General features: G+C 47.7%; 1 protein-coding gene across 1 annotated transcript in view; it reads right to left on the bottom strand.

Annotated features, from left to right (window-relative positions):
• TMEM123 (transmembrane protein 123) overlaps window positions 1–11,685 on the bottom strand; it is a 40,807-nt gene extending 29,122 nt beyond the window's left edge. Inside the window, exons 1-2 of the mRNA XM_004585199.3 lie at window positions 11,114–11,685; window positions 7,453–7,509 (exon numbers count right to left, since the gene is read on the bottom strand). Of these exons, the coding sequence (XP_004585256.3) occupies window positions 7,453–7,509; window positions 11,114–11,621 (565 nt within the window). The 5' untranslated portion in view covers window positions 11,622–11,685. The remainder of the gene's footprint in view (window positions 1–7,452; window positions 7,510–11,113) is intronic.
• Between the last annotated feature and the right edge of the window lie 13,213 nt (window positions 11,686–24,898).

The following is a 24,898-nucleotide window of genomic DNA, read 5'->3' as shown; positions in this document are numbered from 1 at the left end:
AAGTCAGGAGCATTTTCTGGGTCTCCCATGTGGGTGCAGGGTCCCAAGGCATTGGGCTGTACCTCTACTGCTTTCCCAGGCCACAAGCAGGGAGCTGAATGGGAAGTGGGGCTACTGAGATTAGAACCAGCGCCCATATGGGATCCTGGAGCGTTCAAGGCGAAGACTTTAGCTGCTAGGCCACGCCGCCGGGCCCATCACATAAGACTTGTAAGTGTGTGTTCTCATGAAGTTTATACACATGGATAAATGCAGGTAATAGAGGTAACTGACTAGAGAATATGTTAAGTCATGATTTTAAAAATAGGGGTGGGGCCCAGCATCATAGCTAAGTGTCTAAATCCTTACCTTCCAACCATGTGATCCCATATGGGTGCCGATTTGTGTCCACTTCCCGTCCAGCTCCCTGCTTGTAGCCTGGGAAAGCAGTCGAGGACGGCCCAAAGCCTTGGGACCCTGCACCCGTGTGGGAGACCCAGAGGAAGTTCCTGGTTCCTGGCTTCGGATTGGCGCAGCACTGGCCATTGAGGCTCACTTGGGGAGTGAATCATCAGACAGATCTTCCTCTCTATATCTCCCCCTCTGTGTATATCTGACTTTGTAATAAAAATAAATAAATCTTTAAAAAAAAAGAACAAGTCTTACGTGACATACCATGCCTTGTGCCTAAATTAGCAGCTTGCAGAGTGGACAGTCCAGACACCCGAGCAACGAGTAAGCGTGATTAATCTACCCCACATTTGTTCACACAAACTCTACTGACATTATCGCAATTTTTGAGCATTTACCTCTAGAACATGAGTAGATTATAATTAGCAGCATCCAAGAACCAAAAGAGTTCTGTAAGACAGTTCTTTTATCACGACCAGGGGAGTTGTTCCCTGCATCGCGTCTCTAAAATCCAGTGTCAGTGTTTCTGTCTGTCGTCTACCTAACACCATTTACGGCTACAGCAACCTGGCAGACCGACGGGCTCCTGCCTGAGAACAGCTTACAACCTCATGGTAAAGTTTCATCTAACATTCCCTTCAAATATTTTATCCAAAACAAACAGAAAGCAGGTATGGAATTTGGAATTATGTACCTTGCAAATTTTTTTCCCACTTCAGTTAAGACACATTTCAATTGGAAATAACAAATTAAAAATTATTTGTGGGGCCCGGCGTGGTAGTCTGGGGCTTAAAGTCCTCACCTTGAATGCCCCGGGATCCCATATGGGTGCTGGTTCTAATCCCAGCAGCCCCGCTTCCCATCCAGCTCCCTGCTTGTGGCCTGGGAAAGCAGTCAAGGACAGCCCAAAGCCTAGGGACCCTGCACCTGCACGGGAGACCCGGAAGAGGCTTCTGGTTTTGGATCAGTGCAGTTCCGGCCATTGTGGTCACTTGGGGGGTAAATCAATAGAAGATCTTCCTGTCTCTCTGTCCTCCTCCTGTATCTCTTTGTAATAAAAATAATAAATCTTTAATAAATGAATAAATATTTGTGTAAGTCACTCCCAAATTAACACTATCCTAAGCCCCCGCTGAGTCCAGCTGTTCCATGTTACTACAGTTCCTGCCATGCCATGGATAAAAGCTATTCTTCTAGAATTCACCAAAACCAGGTCCAGGGCAGAGCACCAAGCCAAAGTTAATCACATATGGACGAAACAAAGTTAGAGAATAACCGCTCCCCAGCTGGCTTGGTACAAATTCAGGGAATGAACCAGCAGATGGAAGCTCTCTCTGCCTTCCAAATATACTAATCAAGCCTTTTCTAAAAGATAGAATTGTTATATGTTAATTCAATGGTATACCTGGAGACCAACATTAATCCAGTTCTTTGATTTCAGTATCTTTATTGCCATATTATAAAGACAAATGGCTAGATGGGAGCATAGATTTGTGTATTTCTTTCAGGTATGCACAGATGCTCTTCAATTTACAATTGGATCATATCCCAATAACTCCTTATTAAATTTAAAACTATCCTATAGTGAAAATGCACTTCAGACGGACACTGTGAGACAGTGGGTTAAACCAAAACCTGGAATACCCACATACCACAGTGTGTGGGTCACTCGTTCAAGTCCTGGCTCCTCCACTTCCAGTCTAGTTTCTTGCTAACGAATCTGAGACTAAGTCTTTGGGTCCCTGCCCCGATGTGGAAAACGTGGATGGAGTTCCAGGATTCTGGCTTTGGCATGGCCCAACCCTGGCTGCTGCTGGCATTTGGGCAGTGAACCACCAATCAAGGTATGTGTATGTCTGTTTCTCCCTCCCTCTGTTGCTCTGCTAACCAAATACATAATTGAACAAATCTTAAAAGAAAATGCACTTTACACATCTCGCCCACAGAACACTACCGCTGAGCAGCATGGGACACTACCAAGTCCTGCTGGTCTCCCCCAGGGCCCATGCCTGATCGGCAGCTGTAGCCATAACCCCTGCCCACACGGCAAGAAAGGACTGTGTCTCATGTCGGTAGCTTGTAGACAGAGCAAGTAAAAATCTGGTGTCTAGTTTCTACTGACCGAGAAGCGCTTTGATACCAATGTGAAGCTGGAAAACTTGACATCAGTGCCCACCTGTACAGCAGGGCGTCGGTAAGTTCAGTCAGCTATTGTAAAGCAGGTATCAGGTTCCACAATGCAGCTCAAGCCACAAAAATATATTTTGCATACCTACTACAGATCAGGCATAAAATTAGGTATTAGAATGAATGAGTCCTATATTCCTCTCTTAGGAATCTTGTTGGAGACCAAAAACATAAAACAAAAGGAAAAAAAGAGACAGGAAGTTGGCACAGTGATCAAGATAACACTGGGATGCCTGGCTCCCATGCTGGGTTTAACTTCCTGCTCTACTTCTAATTCCAGCTTCCAGCTAATGCAGACCCTAAGAGGCAACAAGTGACAGCTCAGGCAGTGGTGTCCCTGCCAGCCCAGGTCCCGACTTGAGCTGGGGCCCACCTGTGCCTGCTGCGTCCATCTGGGAAGCAAAGCAGCAGGTGCCACCAAAGGCAGCCAGGCAGTTCTCCAAGTACACCAGGTAGTTCCTACAGCTATGGGATATGCAGCTCCACACACCTGGCCGAAACAGGAGCTGACTATTGGGATCAGTGCCAGATAAACTGCACTGGTCAACAGTATGTTCAAAATCAGGCTTCCACAATTAGAAGGCTCTATAACACAAGAAATAAAACTTATCATGTCCTATACAAATCCAGTGTTTCCTCAGAATTTCTAAGGCTTAGAAGATGTAAAGAAAAAAATGCGTTTTGAGATGATCTGCATACTGAGCTTGAAAAATCGCTCGTAATAGCCATATGATCTGCTTTTTCTAAAAAGCAGACCGTGGTTTTGTTGTTTCCCTGTGAACCATCTGCCCACGCGCATTGCCCCGCATGTGCTGCACTGGCTGGTAAACAGTCCCGGGACACGGCAGCTCTACAGCAGCTGGGCAGAGTCTTGGCCCGGACACCTCTCTTAAAGGTCAGGCCACACAGCGGCTTTAGAAAGTGCGGGCAGAGAGCGTTTGCTTCAGAAGTCAAGAAATGGGCTTCAAGTCCTGAACATGGCACTTAGTGTCACGGGATCTAGCCACGTGTCATCTTAAACACTCTGAATTTCTTTTTTTTTTTTTTTTAAGGTTTACTTATTTTTATCAGAAAGGCAGACTTCCACAGAGCAGAACAGAACAAGATCTTCCATTTGCTGGTTCACTCCCCAGATGGCTGCAATGGCCAGAGCTGAACTGATCCAGCCAGGAGCTTCCTCCAGGCCCCTCATGTGAGTGCAAGATACCAAGGCATTGGGCCATTCTCTACTGCTTTTCTAGGCCACAAGCAGGGAGCTAATAGGAAGTGGAGCAGCTAAGACACAAACCAGCACCGATATGGAATCCCACCACTTGCAAGGGGAGTATTAGACAATTGAGCCATCACATTGGACCCTTAACCAATCTGGATTTAAAATTTCCTGTGTGCAAAACAAAGATGACCCCAATACCTCACCACTGTTAGGCTGGAAAGCCTAAAAAGTGCTTGTAGAAACTGCAGATACACAGTCAATGGTGGCTATTGGTACTACTACTGTTATCTGTGCTGCTTCTGCTTGGCTTATCCAAAGTCAAAAGGCAACACAGAACTGGGTTCCATAAAAGCCATTAGGAAATGATATATAACAATCCCTTGGGCCCAGCGGCGTGGCCTAGCGGCTAAAGTCCTCGCCTTGAAAGCCCCGGGATCCCATATGGGCGCCGGTTCTAATCCCGGCAGCTCCACTTCCCATCCAGCTCCCTGCTTGTAGCCTGGGAAAGCAGTCGAGGACAGCCCAAAGCTTTGGGACCCTGCACCCGCGTGGGAGACCTGGAAGAGGTTCCTGGTTCCCAGGTTCGGATCGGCACGCACCGGCCCGTTGCAGCTCACTTGGGGAGTGAAACATTGGATGGAAGAACTTCCTCTCTGTCTCCTCCTCTCTGTATATCCGGCTTTCCAATAACAATAAAATCTTTAAAAAAAACAAAACAAAACAAAACAATCTATTACGCCGTGTTTTTTAAAAGTCCAGCCACTACCACCCAATGATACCTGCTGTTACAAAATTTGGGGGGTAATCAAGCCAACCTTTTTTTTTAAAGATTTATTTATTTGTATTGCAAAATCAGATACATATAGAGAGGAGGAGAGAGAGAGAAAGATCTTTTTTCTGATTTACTCCCTAAGTGACCACAACGGCCAGAGCTGAGCTGATCCAAGTCAGGAACTCAGAGACTCTTCCAGGTATCCCACACCGGTGCAGGATCCTAAGGCTTTGGGTCATGCTCGGCTGCTTTCCCAGGCATGAAGCTGGATGGGAAGCAGGGCTGCTGGGATTAGAACTGGCACCCATATGGGATCCCAGTGTATTCAAGATGAGGACTTTAGCTGCTAGGCAATCTCGCTAGGCCAATGTTTCTAGTGAAACTTTTTATAGGACCACTAAGCCTAGCTGGCATCAAATTGTATCTTGATTACACTGCACCCAAATGCCAGTAGGAAGTGCAGAGCTAATGAAGGAAAAAAAAAAAAAAAAAAACCAACAACCACCACCAAAAAAATATAAAGAAAAAACAGAGGTCCACTTGCACTGGGGCAGGGGCGGGCTGGGGGTACTGGGGGTGGGGTGAGGCACAACAACACCCACCAGAATTAAGGACGCACAAAACTGTACCCAGTGCCACCGAATTGCACCCTGAAATGTGGCTAAAACAATAAACCTCGGGTGAGACTTACCACAGAATTATAAAAGACAACAACGAAACTCAAAAGCTTCAGGAATCGGGACTTGGCCCACTAGGTATCCTTAGCAACGGGAACATTGTAACACATTAGATACTTGATAACTATTCACAAAATTATAGCAGAAAAAATGGGTAGAACATCATTTGTTCTAGCTTTTACCTCAATAAACTGAGGAAGAGAGTAGGGGCTGGCATTGTGGCGTGGTGGGTTAGGCTGCTGCCTGTGGCACCAGCATCCCATACAGATGTCAACTTGAGTCCTAGCAGCTCTACTCCCTAACTAGCTCCCAGCTAATGTGCCTGGGAAAGCAGAGGAAGATCGCCCACCTGCCTGGGGTCCTGACACCCCACTGGGAGATCCTGATCAAAGTCCTGGTTACTGGCTTCAGTCCGGCCCAGCCCTGACTTGCCATGGCCACCATATGGGGAAGGAAGCAGGGGACAGAAGATCGTTAGCCTTTCCTAACTCTTTCAAATAACTCCATCCTTTTTTTTTTTAAGATCTATTTTAGTTTGAAAGGCAGACTTACAGAATGAGAAGGAAAAAACAAATAAAGATCTTCCACTCACTGGCTGACTCCCCAAATAGCTATAACATCCAGAGCTGAGCCAGTTCGAATCCTGGAGCTTCTCAAAGGTCTCCCATGTGGGTACAGGAACCCAAGGACTTGAGGCATCCTTCACTGCCTTCCCAGGTCATAACCATGGAGCTGGATTGGAAATGCAGCAGCCAGGATTTGAACCAGCATTCAGTTGGATGTTGGTACTGAAGACAGAGGCTCAGCCTACTATGCTGACACCAGCCCTCAAATGTTTTAAAAAACAAAAAACAAAAAAAAAAAAAAAAAGGCAATGGAAAAAAGGATCTGAGTGCTGCTTCAGAGAAACACGCCTGGAGGATTTATTGCTGCCATTAATGATGTTAATCAAATATATTTCTGCATCTTTGCATGCCAATGAGTTCAGAGTGCCAAAAAGGAATCTGACTCCAAGGCAAACAGAGGGCCTCCCCAGCCATCGACAGATCGTCCTTTCAACTCAGCCCCTGCAAATGGCTCCTGCCAAGGACAGCAGGAAGGGCCGTTCTACCACCAACAAAGTGGTGGCCTAAAAGTACACCACTGACAAGCACATCATGGCATGTACCTCCAGAAGCAAGCTCCTCAGGCACTCAGAGTTGCAGAAGTTTGTCATGAATGAGACAGGAACTCCAGCTGCGTGCACTGATACATCTGGCTCAACAAAGCCAAAGGAATAAGGAATGTCCCACATCACATCAGTGGGAGATTGTCCAAAAAATGTAATGAGGGCGAGGATTCAACAAATCAACTCTTACTCTTTGGTTACCTATATACCTGTCACCACTTTCAAAAATATACAGTTACTCAAAGTAGAATGTTGTAAACCTGGGGTCTGGCATGGTAGCCCAGTGGCCAAAGTCCTCACCTTATATGCACCAGGATCCCACTGGGCACTGGTTCTTGTCCCAGATGCTCCACTTCTCATCCAGCTCCCTGCTTGTGGCCTGGGAAAGCAGTAAAAGACAGCCCAAAACCTTGGGACCCTGCACCCGTGTGAGAGCCAGAAGAGGCTCCTGATGTCAGATTGGTTCAGCTTGGGCCACTGCAACCACTTGAGGAGTGAACCAATGGACAGAAGATGTTTCTGTCAGTCTCTCCTCCCTGTAAATCTGTCTTTCCAATAAAAATAAATAAACCTTAAAAAAAACTTTAATAAGATTAAAAAAAAAAGCCAGCAGCAGGATGAGGTCTGATGGCCGACCTGTACAACAGGCCAGAGAGCCAGACACGCAGGCTGAGGCTGCCCAAGCCGGCACGCTAGCATGTGTTCCCTCTGCATTCCTGCAGGCCAGCTCACATCTCAGTGTGCTCCCAAACTCATGGTGTGAAATTCGAATACACTGATTTTAGAATTTACTCACTGAAGTCTACTGGACTGAAAAGACTCAATGTAATCCTCCTACCAACGCCTTGCCGGACAGCCCTTCAGGGCATGAAATGGGTTCATGGGTGCCTAAGTCACACAAAAACACATCCAATGGAAGGCACACCCCCAGAGTGGGCCCAGTGAGCACGTGGTTATGTATCAGCACACACGTCCTGCCTGGCTGCCATTACTTTGTGAATCCTAGACAAATGAAACCCCATTTCTCGAATCTCTTAAAACTCACCTGTTGAATTAGCAGTGGAGTTCTGCAGAGCTACCAGGACCTCTGGATCTTGATTTCCTATTTAGAAAAAAAAAAAAATCTTGTTATGAAAGAGCATTTAATATTTAATAGGAACATTGGCAGTATGTTCCTTTCTGCCCGAGAAGGGAGGTGTGAGGGAGGGTAGCTTATTCCACAGGAAGTTCTACTTTTGCTACTGTTGCTATGAAACACACCTTGAAGCTGTCAGCAGATCTGGAACTGTATTATCGGATTTTTCAAGACAGAAAACATCTCGCTTATGTAACAAACATTAACATAGTCCTTACTATGTGCCAGCCACTGAGTGTGCCTGCTCTGCCAAAATTCATCACACACGAAGACAGAGGAACAGTGACAGATGAAGTGGGCTTGCCGCTACTGACAACTCCTCTCATTCCCATAGGGCCCCTTTCTTCTTCCTCTCTTTTTCTTACTTACTGGACAGGCAGAGAAAGACAGAAGTGGGAAGAGGAAGACAGGGAGGGGGACAGAGATCTCCCCTAGGGGTTACTTTACTCCCAAATGCCACAGCAGCCGAGGCTGGAGCTGAAGGACACAATGGAGGTCTCTCCTGTGAGCAGCAGAACCCAGTCACCTCTGGCATCTGCTTGAACAGGAAGCCGAATCCAGGCACTCTGACGCAGGACACGGGGTCCTGACCTCTAGGCTGAACACCCCTGCCCTGGAGGGGTACCCCTCTACTCAGGTTTGCTATAGGCCCAGCACCAACATCTCTAATCTCCTAACAGACACACATGCAGACAGGGCTTTCAATTTTAGTTAAGATTTCTCCAAATGATTCCTTTCACTGTTTAACACCTTAATATCTGGGGGAAATAAAGACAATTCTGTGGCCTAGGTAAGGAGCTTTTTGGAGTGGTTTATTCACCTTGAATCTTTGTACAATGGAAGATTAAGAAAGTGATTACATACTGTTCACAAAGATGGACTCTCCCCCACTAATAAAATCCCTCCCACTACAAAGAAAAGCAGTAACAGCTTTGAAGGAGCTATTTTTACTGCTTAAATTTCTTCCTCTTGATAAGACTATGCAGCAGTCCTCAGCAGCAGGTGTCAGGAACACTGTGAAGTTGCTTGCTCCACCCCAGGCCCTAACAAGACTCTGTGAGAAGTGACTGGCACAGCAGAAGACTGATAAGACCCCTGCCATTTCAGACTCAGCATGCCATTTCCTGTTCTCCAATTAGCTGTAACCTCACAACATTGTCCCCACCAGTCCACCATAACCTCAGGGCACCCTACCCTTGGCCCTATCCACAAATCCTCTGCAGATCCTCCCCCTAAGTACCCGCCTACCACCACATCTACCAATCCCCCGGGGCCTAGCCACTGCCCTATCGACCAATCCATCACAGCCCACGAGATCAGCCCCCAGCCATAAAGGCACACTCCCACAAGCGTGGCATTCTCCTTGCTCTTCCCCTCTCTCCTTCCCTTGGAGCCCCCTTCTGCCAATATGGCAGGAGACCCCTCATTTATCTCTCTCTGCCTCTGCTCCCACCCCCATGTCCATCTTCCCTGCTGGAATAAACTTCCTGTGTGGCTTACTGCATCTGGAGTTTTGGCACACTAAGAGCTTATACCTGAAAAGACCTAACAAGCTCACCTAACCCTCCCAGCAATTCTCACATGCGAGCAGCACTGCTAGGAGTGGATATGAGGCCTTCCGAAGGCCACCCAACTGCTAAGTGGCCAGGTCTAGATGTGGGCCACATTGTTTGGCTCAACCTGCATGTGTCAGTGTTAAAACGTTAAGTACTGTTGTTCCACTGTAAACCCTCTACTCACCCATCTTCCTTCTTGTTGGATCATCAACTATTCAAGCCCCTAACCAGAGGCCCTCCTTTGACTGTTCCTCCTCACCCAGATCAAGTGGTCAGCCTCACTCTGTAAAGAGGTACTGCCTCCATTATCATTCACCATCATCTCTTGCCTGGAAGACTGTGAGAGCTTCCTGTTTTCATTGTGAAATGATACCTTGGTAACCTACAGGAACCCCTGCACACAGGTACCACTGTGGAAAACTTCTTCCCCTAGGACTGCTTAAGGCTGCCCTCTGTGTTCTACCCCCAAGGTCAAGGGCTCACAGCCCTCTCCCCATCACTGTTCCTCCCCCACTGGCTGACTGCAACTTGCTCAGTAAGATATTTATGAAACTGTGCAGCAGGCTGTTGAGAATATTTTGAGGGCAGAATTTTCACAATGATTTTTTTCCTCTTCTCACAACATTCTAGGCAACAGCAGTATTACGGAATAAAAGCATTCTTGAGAGCCAGTCCGGTATCATGTGCCACTTCGTGGTAGTTAACCGAGTTTCGATTCTGAATTGAAATCACACATGTGCTCATTGTTTTGAGTAAGCCGAGTGTTAAAATAGAGCAAAAAAACCTGTGATAGGAGGACAAAAGGAAAAGGACGCCCAGTTTCTCTAATTGGCAATGCACTACAGAAACAGCAGAAACAGACTGACTTCACAAACAAAGCAACATTCTCCCACAAACACTGAGATAACACAAGCACGAAGACATGTAATGGACCTCAAAATGAGGTGTGTAAACCCAGTTTTCCGCACACACAATTCGTCAAACAACAAAAGCACAAAACAAATAAAAGCGCTACTTCTTTCAGCCAGATCATTCTGGCCAGGAGCAGGTGTTGTGCCTGAACCGGCTGGTTATGCAAAGTGTCCCTTTCTCTCTCGCTGTTTTAACTCAGCCAAGTTAAAACACACAGCACGAAGATAGAGGCCAGGAAAATCGGGGCTACCTTAAAATAACTCGTTTGAATTTACTGACCATCATCCGGGGCCTCGGCTTTTCTAACAGTTGACAAGACAGTAGACAGAGCTAGTTCCAGGGACCCTGGCCGCATCCAAAAGGTTCTTTTAAAGTCTCCAAAGGGTCAAAGGCCCGAAAAGGGAACAAAAGCCCTCTACACAAGTAAAGTCAACATTACTCTGTTGAGATCTTACTCCCCAAGGCCCTGCAGCTGTGGTGCCCGGCTGCGCAGCTGCTGTGAGGGTTTCTGGCCGGCGAGGGCCGGGGAGCCTCACCTGCGCCCGAGCAGCAGGCGCCTCCCCCACCACTTTCCACCCAGCCCGGTTCGCCCCCAAATCTAACTTCCAGCAGAAGACTGCACACCCCGGGCATTTCGTTACACAATTGGGCGATAAAATGCCGGGGAGACGCCCGCCAGGTTCCCCAAGCAACCAGCAGACGTGTTTCCGCAGGAGTCGACGAAAACTCCTTTCAACCCACCTTAGCGTTCGTTGTTCACGAGTGGAGCCTGGGTTCACCCCTACCTACGAGACCCCCAACTTCAGGAAAGCATGGGAAAACTACCCTGAGCTCCGCGCCCGTGGCCAGCGCTTCGGGTAGCTCAACAGGTTACAGGCACCCCCTCCTCCACGGCTGCCGCGCGCGCCACTTTGCGGAAACTGAGGGCGCAGGGTCGGACGCAGACCCGCCCCAGCCTCAGTTTCCCCCACCCCCACCCTTTCACTAATTAGTCGACCCGAAGTGCGTCGCCCAAACACAGGTAGAACTTTCCGCACCGGACCCCCAACTTGGAAACGCGCTTCCTCTCCGGCCTGGAGCTGGAGACCCCAGGAACCACTTACCCACCGCGGCAGCGCTGCTCCCAACAGCAGCCCCCAGCAGCACCTGCAGCGCCCCCAGCAGGAGCACGGCCCAGGCACCTCGTGGACCCGGTCCCATTGTTCCGAGGGCAGGACGCGGCGGCCTCGTGGGTCTCCGCCGACCGAGGTGGCGGCAGCGGCAGCGCCGGCGGCGAGCAGCCCCTGTGCGCTCACGGAGCCCACTCGGCGTCCCGCAGCGCCACGCAAGCCTCCCTTCCCGCCGCCTGCCTCCCGAGTGACCAAATAGGGAGCGGGAGCCGGGCCTGGAGAGGGCGTCGCGCACGGAGCCGGGGCGGGGCCTGGCCCGGGGCGGGCTCGGAGGTGGCCGGCGCGCGCTCGGAGGCGGCCGGCGCGGGGACTTTTCCTCCAGGCCTGTGGCGCTGAGCCGCTTCTGGGCAGCCCGGGCTCCGCGAGCCGTGGCCTGTCTGCAAGGAAGCGGCGGTTTCGTTGTCGCCTGTGCACGCCCGGGCCGCTGGCTGCCTCTAGTCATCCGAGCACGCTGCGCTTCGCTGAGCCCGGAAGGAAGTCTTTGAAGATAGTTCTCATCTAAGGGGCGGGTACGTTCAGCACGGAGGCGCAGGGGGACGTGCAGGTGGGGTGGAACCCTAGGCAAGTCAGGGAGAGAAAGTGGAGCCGTTGTATTCCCTGCGACGACGCTTGGGTGGCTAGACCCAGCTTGGAGAATGGAGGGGGAAGAGCTGCCCGACATAGTCACGCAAGTTCAGACCTAAAAGCTGCACGATCTCCCTAACCCAATTGTAAACCGTCTGCCCCACAGGCTTCCTGGATGTCTGCATAAAGGCCAGATTCGGGGAAAGAGTGATGGGGGCGTGCACGGAAACCTAACCTGGCCTCTTCTCTCCTGAGGAGTCCCAGTCCGGATGCAGCTTTTTGTTTTAAGTCGACGTTGGTCATCCCTCTTAAGTCCTTCCCGCTAGTGCCAGTCTTGATTTGCACTAAGCCTTGTGGTCCCGCTGGATCTCGGCAGGATGCTGTGGCTGATGGCTGTGGAGCTGTCTATGTGGAGTCCTGCTTTGAGTAGGAACTCTGAGCTGAGATGGAGGATTGAAGGATCCAGGACACTTCAAACCAGGTGACTCCCCACCTGCAGTGCTCTAAATGTTGCAGATGGGTGGCACCTGACCCAGATTGTGTGACATACGTAGCACCTTGCAGTTAAGATCCCGAAACTTGCTTAGGAATGCTCGTACTCTCTGGTCCCCTGAGCAGTCCTAGCCCATGGCAATCTGTTCTCAGTGTACAAAACCTTCCATCTGTGGGTTGTAAGAGTCGGGGACCCTAGGAGCTGATTAGGTCAACAGGACTCTCCCAGTGAAAGAAGCCTGAGGAGATTTGTTCTCCCCTTACACTACATGAAGATGCAGTGCCCTCCAGCAGATCCCTCACCGGACGCCTCCTCTGTCAGTGGCTTGGCCTTGCAGTTTACAGAAATCTCAGGAACCTTCACAAATAAACTGCTGTTGTTTATAAATGACTCTTTGTACAATGCTTTGCTATAACAGCGGGAGCCAACACAGGATGGAAGACAAGATGTCTACCTGACAGTTTTCCCCGCCCTCGGATCTCTGCTGACTAATTCCACACCACACTGTCAGTGCACGTGTCCAGCTTTGCTTTTGATAGTAACAGCTCAGTCCTGTGGGTGGCTCACTTCCAGTCTGAGGAGTGGGAGGGTACAAGGAACCATGAACTTTCTGCCCCCCTTAGAAACCTCTCGAGGAGGTCTAGACACCCACACCCCCATCCTGGGAAGAGAGGTAGCTCGGCTTTTGTCTCACACTCAGCCTCCACCGTCACTGCACTGACATTTCAGTTTGGTGACCTGAGTGGTTCACGGCGCAGCCCGGAGGATGGGCATCAGGCACAGTGCACAGGGGCTGCTGAAGATTCCTGTGTCCCTGCCCAGAGTTGATTCCCGGCTCTGCTTCCGATTCACCTGCCTGATACTGTGCCCCTTAGGAGGCACCAGGTGATGGCCCAAGGACTTATCCCTGCCACCAACGTGGATGGCCTGGATTTGGTCCAGCCTTCTGGCTTTGACCTAGCCAACCAAAGCTGTAGGAAATAAACATTAATGTGTATATGTGTGTGTGTGTTTAAAGAACAACACGGGCAGCCTTGGCACAATGGATCTTTCCTCCTTTCTAGCCACATGCCTGCATCTCTGTAATAGCACCCAGTCACCCAAACTTCTCCAAGCATTCCAGAGCCTTCCCTGCCCACGTCTTCTGTTTTTCCCTTGCCCACCACTCCTATTTTTTTAAAAGACTTACATATTTTGGGCCCGGCACACTGGCCTAGCAGCTAAAGTCCTTGCCTTGAATGCGCAGGGATCCCATATGAGCACCGGTTCTAATCCCGGCAGCTCCACTTCCCATCCAGCTCCCTGCTTGTGGCCTGGGAAAACAGTCGAAAATGGCCCAAAGCCTTGGGACCCCGTACCCACATGGGAGACCTGGAGAAAGTTCCTGGCTCCTGGCTTCTAATTGACTCAACTCTGGCTGTTGTGGTCACTTGGGGAGTGAACCATTGGACAGAAATCTTCCTCTCTGTCTCTTCTCTGTATATCTGACTTAGCAATAAAAATAAATAAACCTCACCTCCCTAGAGTGCTTCAAGTATGTGCAGTTAGTACACATCCCAGAGCCACTGCTTCTGCTGCTCCCTCAGGTCTTCTCCACATCTTAGAAAGACCTTCCTGGAAGACCCATTCACAGCCTTGCTTGTTTCTGGAGCTTCCACCACTAACCATCATTATGTCTGCTGTTTGTCTCTCCTAAAACAATGTCCATGAGAGCAGAACTTTGTCTGAATGTGTGTTTTCAGCCTAGCTCCTGTCACATTGCTTCAGTTCAGTGGACACATCACCTTTGAAGCAGTTTTCCTTCGCATAGAACTCAAAGTTTGGCCTTGTTTTGCAGTTGGGCTCTAGGATATGACTTGGGCTCCACCAATCAGATCATTCACATGGAGCTTAACTTCAGCTCTGAGCGACCAGAGGAAAGAGGCTCCAGGTGGACCTTTCCATATCACTGGAATGCCTAGCAGCAGAGGCGGACACCTTTGTTGGCAGCGAAAGTAGCTTCTGTGGGGTTACAAAGCCGAGTTTCAGACTCAGAAGGGGCGTTGCTGCAGTGCTGCACTGGAGCCAGGTTCCTCGTTGGGCTAGTTCTGTGGTTTCTTTCACATTCCTGGAGGCTTAGCCTCAGTTCTGAGTCTCTGCACCTTTTGGCGATTCTCCAAGTCACCCAACTATCACCACTAAATGTCCTTGTTTTTTGTTACTTCACCAAAAGCCAGCAGCTTTTCTTTTCTTTTTCTTTTTTTAAGATTTCATGATTATTGGAAAGCTGGATATACAGAGAGAAGGAGACACAGAGAGGAAGATCTTCCATCCGATGATTCACTCCCCAAGTGAGCCGCAACGGGCCGGTGCTGCGCCGATCTGAAGCCAGGAACCAGGAACCTCTTCCGGGTCTCCCATGCGGATGCAGGGTCCCAAAGCTTTGGGCCATCCTCCACTGCTTTCTCAGGCCACAAGCAGGGAGCTGGATGGGAAGTGGAGCTGCCGGGATTAGAACCGGCGCCCATATGGGATCCCGGGGCGTTCAAGGCGAGGACTTTAGCCACTAGGCCACGCCGCCGGGCCCAAGCCAGCAGCTTTTCTTTGTCACAGCTAATGACCCTGACTCTGTATGAGTGTGTGTCTTTCTCTCCCCATAGACTGCACTCTCCGTTAGAAGAGGAACTATCTGTTTTTTTGAGTGCTTACTATGTAACGGGACAGTGTTCTCGTAGAGCTTAGGGTCCTGTGGCAAGACTGGCACACGCGATAGTAGGGTGTGACCAAGGCTGTCATGTGAAAACGGGAGGCAGAATCTATGCATTTACATCTGAGGGGCTAACACACTTTGAGACAGGTTCTGTGCCTTTATCTTGGAGCCTGAGTGTTTAATACAATTTCCAGCATGTAGGAGGTATTTAATTTTACATGCAGACAAATAAAGCTGAAAAACTGCACCTTTCTCCTGTGATGCTGTTTTCATCCATCCTATAGTTTGTTTTAAGATTTATTTATTTATTTACTTAATTTTTATTGGGAAGGTAGATATATACACAGAGAAGGACATGCATAGAAAAATCTGTCTGCTGTTCACTTCCCAAGTACCCACAAAGGCCACAGCTGAACTGATCCGAAGCCAGGAACCAGGAGCCTCTTCTGGGTCTCCTACGCAGGTGCAGAGTCCCAAGGATTTGGGCCGTCCTTGACTGCTTTCCCAGGACACAAGCAGGGAGCTAGATGGGAAGCGGGGCTGCTGAGATTAGAATTGGTGCCCACATAGGATTCCAGCATATGCAAGGCAAGGATTTTAGCTGCTAGGCAACCATGCTGGGCCCCCACAATTATATTTTAAAAGGTAACTTTACCAGGGATCAGAGACCCTAACTGTCTACTATCCCATCTTTTACTTACTATCCCTTACACATTGGGATCCCATATTGGAGCTCCTGGTTTGAGTTTTGGCTACTCAGCTTCTCATGTGGCCTTGTGGGGGGGCATCGGGTGCTTGGATTCCTGCCACCCACAAGGGACACCTGGCTGGAGTTACAGGCTTGAAGCTTGGGCACAGCCCAGCCTCAGCTGTGGCAGGCATCTGGGGAGTGAAGCAGTAGACTGAAGATCTCTTTCTCCCTGCCGTTCAAACAAATAAAATAAACACTTAAAATGTGAAAGGAACCAGCAGATAAAGGAAGGCCCCTCTGGCTTGATGCCCATAGATAACTGCCTCTGGGAAATGCCAATTTGCATGAGGAAAGAATCAAAATCTGCCTGGCTTTGAGACTGATAGAGCTGCAAACACGGAGGAGGCTGGGCAGTGGAAAGACTTAACAAAAGAGTGTAAATTGGCCTCTGTCCATTTCCCAGTTTGTGCCAATTTCCTGTCAGTTTCCATTTGAGCAGAATGACAACATGTTATCAGATGTGTGGGGAACACCATGCTCAAAGCTGATTGGTAAAGTTTCTGCCCCTTTCTCCTGCCTCTGCTATGTCCCCTAGGTGCTGTTTGCAGCCTCCCTGCTCCTGTATTCAGTTCTGCCCTCTCTGGGTTTTTCCTTCTTGCAGCTTCCTTCAGGGTAAAAAACCGCTGGCAGAGTTGAAATATCCTGTGTTAGGTATCTGCTTTGTGTTAGATCCTGTGTAGAATTCTAGATCAAAAGAGCCAAGATAAAAACAAAATAGGCAGGGGCCAGCGTAGTGGTTCAACAGGCTAATCCTCTACCTGCAAGAGCCAACATCCCATGTAGGTGCCAGTTCTTGTCTAAGCCATTCCACTTCTCACCCAGCTCCCTATTTTTGGCCTGGGAAAGCAGAGGAAGATGGCGCAGAGCCTTAATTCCATGCATCCTTGTGGACGACCCAGGGCAGGCTCTTGGCTGCTGGCCTCAGATCCGTTGCGGTCATGTGGAAAGTGAGCCAGCACATGGAAGATATTTTCTGTCTCTCCTCTATAAATCTGCCTTTCAAAGTAAAAATAACCTTTATATAAAAGGTGTTATGGGGTGCAGCCTGTGATAGCCAGAACCCATTGACAGTGGGCAAATGAAATTTGGCTGTGTCCCCCAACCTCTGTCCTGAAGGTGGATCCTACAACAATGGAATAGTAATTGCATCCTCAACCACTTCCCCCACATCCTAAATGAGCCAGGATATTGGAAGTCCAATTAGTCTAGGTGTTTTTAGCTACAAGCCCAGTTCCTGTTTAACTGCTGATCCTAAGGAGCACTCATCAACTCTTTAGCCCACAACACTTAGGTATTCGTTCCTGCCCACCTGTGACTCACCTATCAACTGAGAGGGGACGGTATTACATTGTTGTGTAACCACTCCCCTCACAAGCCCCTTTAAAAAGGCCCATGAAGCAGGGGCTCTCACTCTCTTTCTGGCCAGGTACTTCCATTAGTCTGGCACCCCGACTCTTGGCTGACCCAGGACAGGTAATCCCCTGAGCATGGTCCCTGTGTGCCCCTTAGATGGGACAATGGTTATAACAATGTTGTTTCTGGTCTGTGTACTATCTGGAGTTCCAGGAGGGGTGAGGCCAAACAGTAGTGGAATGTGGGCAGAGAAGCCAGGGAAAGGTGAATGTCTGCAGCTTTGTAAGTGTGTCCAGGTTCTTTGTGAGTGTGTCCAGGTTCTTTGTGAGTGTGTCCAGGTTCTTTGTAAGTGTGTCCAGGTTCTTTGTAAGTGTGTCCAGGTTCTTTGTAAGTGTGTCCAGGTTCTTTGTTGCATGTCTCTTAGAATAACTTACATTGTTGGGGAAGCTGGGACATAGGTCTTTAGCTTAATGGATGGACTTAAGGATGATGACCATTTGTTTCTTTTGGGATTATGATTGGTTGGATTATGATTAGGTGGATTGCGGTATGGATTTGTAATTTGCTATTGTGCTCTGTTGTCTTCAAGCTTGATTAATAAAGACTCCTTAATAAACCTTAGACATGTCTGGTGTGATCTCGCTCGCACCCTGCAACAAAAAGGCAAAACAAAACACACAATCAAACTGTGTAAGGAATTAGGGTGAGAGTTAGGGTCTCTGGTGAAGTTACCTTTAAGATGTTAACTGTGTTTCTAAAAATGGCGTTTTCCCCATTTCCATAGGGAAGAGCAAACAAAGGGACAAATCAACATATAAATCCGAGAGCAAGGAGACTGGCCCACTTTGGTCACTGTCAAAGGAAATGCCACCTTGGTTTTCAGTTTATTTTCAGGATGGGTCAAGGAAGCTACTGACTGCTCTCACCTTTTGCGGCAAGCCAGTAGAAATTACTGTCCACTTTTTTTTTCTTTCTGTGCTTGGGGTGATTCATGTGACCCCCTCCTGGAGGTGGTGCATAAAAGACCCCATCCCCACGATTTCCTTGGGTTTTCCTACCGTGGATCCCCCTCCTGTCACTAAGGAGAGCGCTCCTTCTTTCCTAAAAAAATCATTACCCTAAATCAACATCCTACAACAAAACTAAACAAAACATAAGCTGAGAACAATGAATCCAATGCAACTGATTTTCCTTTTGAAACAAGGAGGTCAGGTCCTGGCGCAATGGCTCAGTGGATAAATCCTTACCCGGCAAGTGCAGAGATCTCATTTGGGCGCTGGTTCATATCCTGGTGGCTCCACTTCCCACCCAGCTACCTGCTAGTGGTCTGGAAACACGGTGGTGGATGGCCCAAAGCCTTGGGACCCTGCACTCGTGTAGGAAACCTGGAAGAGGCTCCTGGTTCCTGGCTTTGGATCTGCTCAGCTCTGGCCATTGCAGCCACTTGGAAAGTGAACCGGTGGACGAAAGATCTATGCCCCTCCCTCTCTGTAAATCTGAATTTCAGGTTTATTTTGAAGATATATTTTTAGTTTGGGCAGGGGCTGGGGGAAATCCCAGAGCCTATAAAACTCATAAAATGATATAAAACTAAAACGGCATAAAAAGAATAAAGATACATTTTTATTAGAAAGTTAGATATGCAGAGATAAGGAGAGACAGAGAGGAAAATCTTCCATCCAATGATTCACTCCCAAAGCAGCCACAAACGCCAGAGCTGCACCGATCTGACGCCATCCTCGACTGCTTTCCCAGGCCACAAGCAGGGAGCTGGATGGGAAGTGGAGCTGCCGGGATTAGAACCGGCACCCATATCTGATCCCGGCGTGTTCAAAGCGAGGATTTTAGCCACTAGGCTACCGCATTAGGCCCTGTAAATCTGACTTTCCAATACAAATAAATCTTTAGGGAAAAAATCAAAAACAAGAAACAATGAGGTCAGAGAAGCAAGAGCTGTGGGTGGACAGCCGCTCTGGAGGATAGCTTCTCCTAGAGACTGGGGAGCTGCTTCCGGGGCGCTGCCGCAGCTGCTGTGTGGGATGAGCTCTGACAGGAAGAAGGGTTCAGAGTTGAGTGGGGGGTGAGGAAGTCCCAAGGGCCTTTCCATTGTTAAGCCCCAAGTTATGTATCAGTTCCTGCTTTGGCTCTTTTGTTTCTTCTCTCTAGGTGGCTGGCTCCAGAGATTTTTGTGAATTTTTCTGTCCTCTTGAAAGGCTGTGTCACTTCCCTACTCTGTTGGTTTCAAGCACCTGGCCTTGGGAATTGGTTGCAAATCCCAATGGGGTTTCCTCCTTGCTGTCCTCAGCACACTTTGGTAGCAAGGGTTTCCTTGCTACTATGGACAGAGGAATTGACAAAGGTAAACTGTTCAGGTGGGAGTGAAAGAAAAAAAATGAAATAAAGGTGTGAGTCCTTTTTTTTTAGGTTTCTTTATTTTTATTGGAAAGGCAGATCAGATTTAATACCCAAGTGGCCAAAACCAAGAGCCAATAATTTCTTCTGGGACTCATATGCAGGTGCAGGGTTCCAAGGCTTTGGGCCATCCTCTACTGCTTTTCCAGGCCACAAGCAGAGAGCTGGATGGGAAGTAGAAGAGCTGGGATACGAACCAGTGTCCATATGGGATCTCGGTGCTTGCAAGGTAAGAATTTAGCCTCTTTTTTAAAAAAAAAAAAAAAATTATTTATTTTTATTACAAAGTCAGATTTACAGAAAAAGGAGAGACAGAGAAGGATTTCTATCCAATGATTTACTCCCCAAGTATCCACAACAACTGGAGCTGCGCTGATCTGAAGCCAGGAACCAGCAGCCTCTTCCGGGTCTCTCACACGAATACAGGGTCACAAGCCTTTGGGCCATTCTCAACTGCTTTCCCAGGCTGCAAGCAAGGAGCTGAATGGAAAGTGGGGCCAATGGGATTAGAATTGGTGCCCACATAGGATTCCAGTATATGCAAGATGAGGACTATAGCTGCTAGACTATGGTGCTCGGGCCAGGATTTAGTTTCTTAGCACTTGTATCTTCACTGTATTGCCTAAACAGTGACCAAAGGGTGAGGAATAAAGACATACAGGGGCCATGCTCAGGGGCTGCCTGTCCTTGGAGTCTGTCCACAGGAAGCCTGAGAACAAGCAGGTACTGGGAAGGCCCAGGCCACAAAACAGGGAGCTGGATGAGAAGTGGAACAGCTGGGACACAAACCGGTGCTTGTTTGGGATCCCAGAGTGTGCAAGGGGAGGATTTAGCCATTGAACCATCATGCCAGATCCAGTGTGTAAAAATCTTAATCCCTGCTCAATCTTTCAAGGAGAAAAAAAGAGTGGTGTTTAGCATTCATTCACTCATCAGCACCTTGAGTAGTTGAAAACACACACAAATGCATACACAAGAATCAGCTAGAGGGGCCCGGCACGAGAGTGTAACGGTTAAAGTCCTCGTCTTGAACTCACTGAGATCCCATATGGGCACCAGTTCTAATCCCGGTGGCCCCACTTCCAGTCCAGCTCCCTGCTTGTGGCCTGGGAAAGCAGTTGAGGATGGCCCAAAACCTTGTGACCCTGCACTTGCGTGGGAGACCTGGAGGAAGCTCCTGGTTCCTGGCTTTGGATTGGCTCAGCACCAGCCATTGTGGCCCCATTGGATGGAAGATCTTTCTCTCTGTATATTTGCCTTTCCAATAAAAATTTAAAAAGGAATCAGCTAGAAGCCCAGATTGTGCTGAGAATGTGATGGGTTGGAGAACGAGTGGGTGGCTAGTTGAGAGTAAGGTGTTGGGTGGGTTCTCTGAAGCCGGCAGCAGGTCAACTGAGTCCTTCATTAAAGCAGCCACGTGAAAACCAGGGGGAAGTACAACTCAGTCAAGTTGAAATTAGAGGAACAGAGATGAAGTCAGTGTGGCTAAGGCTTGGTAAGTAAGGGCAGAGGTATGTGAAATGAGATCTGGGGCTTTTCAGGTTAGTTTAGATGATAGTTTATTTATAGATGGAAAGCTAATTAGGAATTGGCAAATTGGGGCTAATGTGGTACAGCAGGTTAAGCCACGGCTTCCGATGGAGCCATTGCACTTTGTGGGTTTTTTTTTTTTTTTTACGATTTATTTTATTTCTATTGCAAAGTCAAATATACAGAGGAGGAGAGATGGAGAGGAATATCTTCCATCCGATGATTAACTCCCCGAGTGGCTGCAATGGCCACAGCTGTGCTGATCCGAAGCCAGGAGCCAGGAGCCTGGAGCCTCTTCTGGGTCTCCCACATGGGTGCAAAGTCCCAAGGCTTTGGGCCGTCCTTGACTACTTTCCCAGGACACAAGCAGGGAGCTAGATGGGAAGTGGGGCTGCTGAGATTAGAGCTGGCACCCATATGGGATCCCTATGTGTTCAAGGCGAGGACTTTAGCTGCTAGGCCACCACACTGGGACCTTTGATGATTTTTTATGTAGCCCACTCCGAATCAACAATATGTGAGAATTCCATCATGCAATAAGAATAAAAGAAAGATCATTCCATCCTAACCATTGACAATCTTCTCTGTCCTTCTCCCCTCAGCTCTGTTTCCATTTCTTCTTTCCCTGAGAGAAGCTGATGGTACTCACTCCACCCCTGCTGCTCCCAATACAGAAATTGGCGAAAGCAGAGCAAAGAGCTGAGCTGAAGAACTGAATCAACACCAAGTTGACATGTATGCCTGTGACTGACTGACGGAAAGGAAGAAGGAACGCAGCTGCAAGAAAGAGGAAAGAAGGCAAAACCAAGACTCTTGAAGGATCGTGTTTAGAATTTTCGGTGGAGATTTTGAGGTTGACGGTGGACTTAGAACACGCTGAAGCAAGAGAAATGGGCGGGGAAAAAGGAACAGAAAACAGGAATGAGGAGGTTTTAAGAAGCACTATTAACAGTTATAACCTAATTCCGTTTAGTAATCTTCCATCAATGGAAGTAAAAATTCAAACAACTTGTAAATTACCTTTGATTATGGAACCAAATTTCTCAGAGGGGGAGCTGCTAAGACTGGGTCCAACAAGCTATGGTTTGCCTTAGTCTTAAAAAGACTTTGCGGTGTTAACCTTGGTGCTGATGGGAAACCAGAAAAAATCATCCCCATGTTGTTGACTGAGCACTTACCGTATTGGCAGCATTGTATGTGGGCATGGAAGAAAAAAGCAAAACAGCATGTGTGGCCATACTCTTGAAGGGAACAGGGGTAGCAACAAACCATCAAAAGAGATGTCGTAGACTTGAGGCTGTAAGTTGGTAAGAAGTACTACTAAATGTTTGTGAGTGCTTGCTTGGAATATAGTACTCATTCCTGTTTTTCCTTGTTTCATGATTAAACTAACTCCCAAATCATAATCATTTTCTTAAGCCAGAATTCCAACTATATAGACCACATAAAATCATCACTCCTTGAAAAAAAATGCTAATGGCTGCATAAAATGGTCCTCCAAGGTCAGTGAAAGGGCAGGTGTTGTGGCCCAGTGAGTTAAGCTGTCACTTTGGATGCCTGTGTACGGTGTGAGAGGGACTGATTGGAGCACCAGCTTCTCTGCTTGTGATCTTGCTCCATGCTAAGGTGCCAGGCAAACAGCGCGATGGCTGCAGTACTTGTATCACCTGCTATCCATGCAGGAGATTCAGACTGAGCTCCTGGCTCCTGGTTTCAATGCGTCCCAGCCCCCAAATATTACATCTTCTTGGGGAAGTGAACCAATGGAAGAATGGTCTTGGCCATTTTGTCTTTTAAATCGATAAGTCAATAAATAAATCTGTTTTAAAAAAGGTTAATAGGGGCCAGCACAATGATGCAGCAGGCTAATCCTCTAACCTGCGGGGCAAGCACCCCATTTGAGTGTTGGTTTGTGTCATGGCTGCTCCACTTCGTGTCCATCTCACTGCTTATGGTCTGGGAAAGCAGTGGAGGGTGGCCCAAGTCCTTGGCACCTTGCACCCGCACGGAAGATCCAGAAGAAGCTCCCGGCTCCCAGCCTCAGATTAGCCCGTTTTTGGCTATTGCAGTCATTTGAGGAGTAAACTAGAAGATGGAAGGCCTCTCTCTCTATCTCTTTCTTTCTGTGAAATCTACCTTTCAAATAAAAATGAATAAAAATTTCTGGGCTCTGTGCAGTGGCCTGGCTGCTAAAATCCTCACCTTGAATGAGCCAGCATCCCATATGGGCACCGGTTCTAATCATGGCAGTCCCACTTCCCATCAAGCTCCTTGCTTGTGGCCTGGGAAAGCAATCGAAAAAGCAAGCTTTGGGACCCTGCACCCATGTGGGAGACCCGGAAGAGGCTCCAGGCTCCTGGCTTTGGATCAGCGCAGATCTGGCTGTTGTGGCCGCTTGGGGATGGAAGATATTCCTCTCCATCTCTCCTCCTCTCTGTATATCTGACTTTCCAATAAAAACAATCTTTTTTTTCAAAACAGTTATATAATAAATTGTTTGGTTCATTGGCCTCTGAAAATTTTTCCTTTTTTAAGTTTGCAATTTTTCTAAAATTAGTGTTAGTATATTTCAAGGGATTTTGAAGAAGATTTTATTTAGAATTATAAGTCTAGTGGCCAAAAATATTCCTATAGGTGTCCTATAATTAGACAGTAAGCTAGATATATAGGACTTAATTTTATCTTAGAGCTTAGGCTCCAAAAAGGAGCAAACACAAGAAAACAAAATTTTCTTCATGGTGGAGTACAAAATGCAGAACTTACTGGAATCCCTGTATGGTAAGGGAACTTTACTGGGGTGCAGTCTGTGTAAACGCTGCTCTCACCGTGTGATCCTATGAATCAAACCGTGGTGCAGCCAAGGTACCTGGCTTCAGATGCAAGCTCGCTGCTGACTTTCTAACTAGTTCTGCAAATTTTTTTGAAGTTTCCATTTATTTTATTTTTTTAAAAGCAGATAGAGAAGGTGTGAGAGAGGGGTAGAGAGAGAGAGAGAGAGAGAGACAAACAGACAAAGAGGGAGGGAGGGAGGGAGGGAGAACCTTCTATCCGCTGGTTTTTTCACCTATTGCTGGCAGCACAGACCAAACATGAGATCCAGGAACTCAGTCTCAATCTCCCAATATGAAAATGATAATTCAATGTTACCACATAGTGTTTCAGATTTCTGCAACTAACACAAATGTATGTTAGTAATTTTAGATGTTGATATGCCTTTCAAATAAAAAGTAATAAATCTTTTATACAGATATACAGAGAGGAGTCAGATATACAGAGAGGAGAGACAGAGAAGATCTTCCATCCAGTGATTCACTCCCCAAGTGACAGCAACAGCCAGAGCTGAGCTGATCCAAAGCAAGGAGCCAGGAACTTCTTCCAGGTCTCCCACACGGGTGCAGGGTTCCAAGGCTTTGGGCCATTTTCGACTCTTTTCCCAGGCCACAAGCAGGGAGCTGGATGGGAAGTGGGGCCAGCGGGATGAGAACCGGCATCCATATGCGATCTTAGCACTTTGAAGGCAAGGACTTTAACTGTTAGGTTATCACACCAGGCTCAGTTTTTATTTTTTTAGAAGTGAAGAACATTATATTAGCATTGAAAAAACACTTAAACAGTATCTCCAGAAGTGCATAGAGTAAAAAGGGAAAGTCCTTCCTGTTTCACTTCCCCTGGGGTGAGCACAGTTAGCAACTAGGTGTTTTTATTTAAGACCTTTGTTTTCATTTGTGTGTTTTAGTTTTCATAAATAGTGATACAGAAATTTTGAACATATATTTATGTGAACTTAGAAACATAAAGCATGTGCTTTATCCTCAAAAGGAAATGACCACACACTTACTGCTTTGCAACTGCTTCTTTTAATATTATTTTATTGTTTTTATTGGAAAGGCAGAAATACAGACAGGAGATACAGAGGTAAAGACCTGT

The sequence above is a fragment of the Ochotona princeps genome, chromosome 4, assembly GCF_030435755.1.
Source record: "Ochotona princeps isolate mOchPri1 chromosome 4, mOchPri1.hap1, whole genome shotgun sequence".
NCBI classification, from domain to species: Eukaryota; Metazoa; Chordata; class Mammalia; order Lagomorpha; family Ochotonidae; genus Ochotona; species Ochotona princeps.
Note: the sequence above shows the minus strand (reverse complement) of the source record. Positions and strands in the feature narration are given on the sequence as shown.